The sequence below is a fragment of the Gigantopelta aegis genome, chromosome 8 (assembly GCF_016097555.1).
Source record: "Gigantopelta aegis isolate Gae_Host chromosome 8, Gae_host_genome, whole genome shotgun sequence".
Taxonomy (NCBI): Eukaryota; Metazoa; Mollusca; class Gastropoda; order Neomphalida; family Peltospiridae; genus Gigantopelta; species Gigantopelta aegis.
Window position 1 is genome coordinate 62,805,831 of NC_054706.1, and position 6,043 is coordinate 62,811,873.

The window sequence follows — 6,043 nt, forward strand, 5'->3', positions numbered from 1 at the left end:
GATGAAAAAATTTGTTTTGTCCAACCAACACACTCACATTTATCACCAATCACAGGACTTGTGGTGTTCACTTCTCTATCAAACGTTCGGTGCACCTCGAACTTTGACCCAGCCGGAAGTTATTTGCTTTAGTACTACCTAAATCAAGTTAATATAAACCCCTTGACAAATAACAAAACATATCCTTTTATGTTTAAAAGTGCCCCTTTTGTCTTACTAGCTGGATACCCTATACTATTACATTTCCCTGTTCTTTGTACTGGACTGGGTAAAGCCCCGGTCACACTGTCAAGGATCGTCTGGCCGGATCCGCGACAGATGAAAACCTCACGGATGACCCCGGATAGTGGTCTATCCGCGGTCCCCTACGGAATGAATGAATGAATGTTTAACAACACCCCAGCACGAATAATACATCGGCTATTGGGTGTCAAACTATGGTAATGCAAACAAATAATGTGATGATCAACATCAATATAAAAATTCAAGATTTAAATAAAAACAGTGTACAGAACTGTGCAAAAATACAACTATCACAGATAGATACTGACTTTTACTCAAAATTTCAATTTGTGCTGTATTGGCCATTCTTAAAGATAATGTTACACCCCTGCACCACGGTGAGGTTACAGCACGCGCAGGGGCGGTCCCCTGCGGATGCACTACGGTTTAATTACGGTTTTCGACGGATAAACCAAGGATTATTATGGATAAGGGTTAGTTGACAACGGGGAGCGCTACGGGTCGCTAGGGATCACTAAGGATCGGTACAGTTTAGTATGGACCATAACGGATTGTCACGAATGATGCCGGATCATATCCGTGGCTAACCCGGAGTCCTGATCCTTGACAGTGTGGCCGGGGCTTTGGTCTCTCCAAATACGCCCAGATGTATGTATGCGTTGATACAATGTTTCTTTCTTCTCTAGGTTGTGAAAATGATGATCGTCGTTGTTATTATTTTCTGCCTGTGCTGGCTGCCCACCCACGTCTACTTCCTGGTGACCAACGTCTACCCGTTAGTGACGCACTACCGCAACATACACCAGATCTACATCGTCATCTACTGGCTGGCTATGAGTAACTCCATGTACAACCCCATCATATACTGTTGGATGAACGCCAAGTAAGTCTGACGTCATCTACAGAACACAACAGAACAGGCCCATGCTTATAAAACGTAATGTCCAGACTTTAATGTAATGCTATTTGAATGGCGTTGCCATGACGTTAAAGTCTGGACTTTATAGAAGTCTAGACTTTATGTTTATAAGCACGGGGCCAGAATTTTATTACACTCAGGCCGTTAGGCAACGGAATATGGGGAAAACATGAACAATTACATAATATAATAGACAAGACAGGACAGGGTTTACAGGAGAACATTAAATAGTAAATAATATAGTGTATGAATAGATAAATTATATAAATACATGTATACAGAAATACAATGAGTGGAAAGAACAAAAATACATATATACAATAATTCATAATATTAGGTAAAGTATAATAATTGAAGTTCATTATATAATTTGTTATACATGTACTAGTATATTTCGATTTATTAAAAATAAGAATATATGTGCAATAATATTAAAGCATATTTCACTCCAGTGATGTGGTATATATTGATGCAAATAGCTACGGTCTTTTAAATTTATCATTAATTTCTTTAATTAATTTGCTGACTTTTCTTAGGACACCTAGTCATTAATTCTTTAAATTTTAGGGTATTGGGGTTCACATAATGATATTGTTTTAGGAGTGCTTTTCGAGACTTAGTAAAGAAATACATTCGAGGGGGCCGGGACATAGCCTAGTGGTGAAGCGCTCGTCTAGGCCTGGTGTGCGGTCGGCCTACGGTCGACAGGAAACCCGCTACATTTCTTCATTAGTAGAAATGATGTTTTATATGCATCATCCCACAGACAGAATAGCACATGCCACAGCCTTTTATAAACCAGTCGTGGTGCACTGGCTGGAACGAGCAATAGTCCAGTGGGCCCACCGACGGTAATCGAACCCAAACCGACTGCGCATCAAGCGAGCCTTTTACCCGTGTTTATAAAACATATCATTAAATTATATACCTAAATGTTGGTAATTATGTACACTTTCTGGAGAAATTAAATGTATGAATTATAAGGCAACATTTACAATGGACGTTTATTAAGTCATATTTCGGTGCCACTCTGTTTTTAACAAAGTTTCTGCACGTGGTGTTCTGTCTTTGGGAAAGTCCATATAAAAGACATCTTGTTTATCAATACTATTGGTGAAGCGACGGGTTTACAGTAATTCACGAGTGCATGCATGACAACTGTATATATTCCGTTGAGCTCTATTCTGTGCAAGTATGGGTCTTCTAACCTAGTCGTGGGAATAGCAGTCCCCTCGTGGTCGGTGTAGGAGGGATGAAACATCTTGTTACGGATATCCTAGGAAAGTGGCGGATCATTCTAAGGACGGGCACATGATAGTGGATCATAAAAACAATTACGACTTTGCCCAACATCCTTTCGACTTTGTCTTGTGCAGAGATACGAGTTTGATAATAGAATACGGTTTATCGTTTAGATTAAATATATAACTGGGGCACCAACACATCAGCGTTCTTCAAACTATACCGTGGCTTACCACGTACCACATGTTGACATTAAAGAAACATTCCTTTCACATCAGGTTTGATTGGCTTACGAGAATGCGTTCTGCCTAGCATCCTATTCAATATAAACTAAATTAGCATGGCAGACTCGGTCATGCGAAGTGATGTCCGTCATTAATGTACCCCCACCGCCCAAACATCCGAAGCTTATTTCTCTAAGTTACACATATTCTAAATTGCTCATGTTCTAGTTGGATCCATAATGAAGCGAACATTTTCACGCCACTTAGAACGAATTGATATTGTTGACTGATGCGAAAAGCATACAATTTAAATCAAAGCCAGAAGGGAAATTAATTTAGCAAATACATGTTAGTCTTCACATGTTAAGTAACGCTCTCGTTTGGGGAAGCCGTGCATGAACAGTTACGTAAAAACTAATTAAAAGTACTAATTGTTGTATCAGTTAAGAATATTATATAAAAATAAACACGGGAAGATATTAATTTATAGTTAACGTAAGTAGATTTTCCGATTAAACCATTAAACGTGTGCGTCTCTCTCTCTCTCTCTCTCTCTCTCTCTCTCTCTCTCTCTCTCTCTCTCTGTCTGTGTGTGTGTGTGTGTGTGTGTTTCTCGCTATTACTCTCTAACCCTTCTCTCTCTCTCTCTCTCTCTCTCTCTCTCTCTCTCTCTCTCTCTCTCTCTCTCTCTGATACGCTCTTTCTCATTGTTACTTTCTCTCTGTGTGTGTCTCTCTTCATACATACACACACAAACAAAATCTCTCTCGCTCTGTCACACACACACACACACACACACACACACACACACACACACACACACACACACACGCACACACACACTAACAAGAATAATATTGTCCACCATCAAAGTTCCATTCCGATTTACTATTTAATGTCATTATTAAAATAGCGCCGACAATATAACTTGACCTGTACATCTAATTACAGTTTTCATCATCATTATCATCACCGTTTCGTTTTCCTCCCTTTCAGATTTCGACAAGGCTTTCTTCGAATATTTCGCTGGTGTCCTTTTCGTCCCTGCCGGAAGACACGACGACTTGTTAGCCATGAGAGAGCTTTTTACTCGACCCGAGCGAGCATGTCCGCCTCTGAGAAATACGACCGCAACGGCTCGCTGATGCACACCACCATGGACAGCCTCGACGACACGTCCACGGCAGCAGCCGGCGCCTACCGAATGCACCCGATGATCGCCAAAAGTCGATCACTGAAGCGAGACGACTCGATTTCAACCTCAACGTGAAATGGCACGATTTTGAGCTGTTAAGCAATATGTCTGTTTTGGGGAGACCAGGTCTATATTGAGCAGTTGAACGACGACAAATCGTAAATGAGGATCGTATTTCTGTACAAGACAGAGTGGAAAGGACGTTTTGACAAGGTTGAGACTGTTCCACGTATTGATGTTAGGTGTTTTGTCCAAAGGATGATATGCGTGCTGGACTATGTATGAAGTTCTGCTACTGATCATGAGTGTCTTCTGGACTTTCGTTCAGAACAGTCACTGGTTCGAATCCATCCAGAGAATGTTGAACTATATGTCACGGAGGTTTTTCGAAAGAGTATGACTTTTGCGACATGGTTTTAATATCAGTTGATGACTTGACTTATGTCACGTTGCCAATGCTAATGGATCAATGAATTGGAAATTGTCCCGATTGAAATATGTAACTGTAAGTCGCTTGTCCGTGTTTTTTGGACAGACAATAATAATTGTTAACATAGTTACAGCTTCGGTGAATGGTTTGACTTATGCCAGCATGACTACGCTAGAGGGGCTGCAAGCTAAGACTTTGTCTTGACTGACAGCCGTCACTAGTCGTTGTGAATCAACAGGTCATGACGTCAAGACATTTATTTTCTCGAACAATTCTTGACTATGGTACTCTTGAGGCATTGAGCAACTGGTATACATGTGGTTATTTAGCAGTGTTTGAGTCCACTTTGTAAAGAACTGGACCTTCGCTCAGAATAGGTCCTGATTTGAATCTGTGAAGATTGAGATACTAGCATGTATTATATATATAGGTCATGACGTCACGGCATTTATTTTCTCGAACGATTCTCGACAATTTTGAGACATTGAGCAACTCGTGTACATATGGTATTTAGCAGTGTACCTGTGAAGTGCGTCTGCTGCTATTCTCAATCAGTCCCCTTTGTGAAGTGCTGGACTTTCGCTCAGAGTAGTTCCCGATTCCAATCAATGACGTTTGTGTTACTGGTATGTATTATTGGAGATCCTCGACAGAGTGTGACTTTAACGTGGTTCCGGAATCGACGACTAATGCCATATTGCCACTCCTAATAGAGCTGCCAATTGGAACAGTGTGTCTTGACTGGAAAAGGAGACAGGAAGTTGTGAATCGGTTGTCCATGGCGAGGTCTCTTGGTGGGACATTATGATGTCGATCAGTTTAAAATGTATTGTTCCAATGGAATAATTAGAAATATAAAGATGAATTATAATGAAGGCTCATGTGCTTTAAGACCAATTAGCTGTACTATTAATTGCATGGCAATAGTTATAAATAATGAATGCTATTGCTATACATAGATACTGTAAAACATCCTTTTTTCGATCTCTGTTATCTCCTTATCCCGGGATATCTCGAAGTCGAGACAATGGTTCCATAATATTATTTTCACCAGAAAGTGTTGTGTTTATCTCGACTCGCCGTTATCTCGAGCTGTTTGTTTCGGTCCCTTCAACAACATAGCGACGTCCTAACATTGGACACTTTTAGAACAATCTCCGTTTAGCTATATTTTCCTGTCTAATACGGATTGTTAAAGCTATACAGTAGTTTATACAATCGTAAATACATTATTTGCAGTAATCCAAATTGTTGTATAGCGCTAGGAAACACACTCTGGTATATTTAAATCCTTATAATCCAGAAATATACGTTTCTACATTATCTCTCCTCAACGCACAATATCGGAGTTCGTTCAAATCTTAATATATAACATTACTTTTGTTGTCATTATTATTCTTTTACTGATCTTGTGTTTCATTGTTGTTATTGGTTTTGTTAGAAAATACACGTAATTTACACTGTTCTGCAATTCTAAAAGGTTTGGCAAAAAAGAAGAATATGATGTTGTTAATAATGTTAACAATTCTGGAAAACAAAGAAAGAACGTTTAGTATAGATCAGCGCAACACTGGCACATGGGAATCTGCGTTAGTGGGGGTTGGTACCCTTTTTCTTTGCTTTCACCCCTTCCACACTGCAGATTAGCAAACGTACCTTTATTTTTTATTCCTGTGTTTTTCTCTCCATCTGACAATTTCAGGGTTTGACCTTAGCGATAGCCCGGGGTGTTTTGACAATATATTTCTCGCTCGGGCTACTAGATATCTAAACCCGGTAGTCCGCCAGAC

The 6,043-nt window shown here is 39.9% G+C and overlaps 1 protein-coding gene across 1 annotated transcript in view; it reads left to right on the forward strand.

Moving 5' to 3' along the window:
- Window positions 1-3,898, forward strand: part of LOC121379774 (tachykinin-like peptides receptor 99D) — a 53,783-nt gene extending 49,885 nt beyond the window's left edge. Inside the window, exons 4-5 of the mRNA XM_041508426.1 lie at window positions 930-1,126; window positions 3,625-3,898. Coding sequence (XP_041364360.1) covers window positions 930-1,126; window positions 3,625-3,898 — 471 coding nt within the window. The remainder of the gene's footprint in view (window positions 1-929; window positions 1,127-3,624) is intronic.
- Window positions 3,899-6,043: the final 2,145 nt, after the last annotated feature.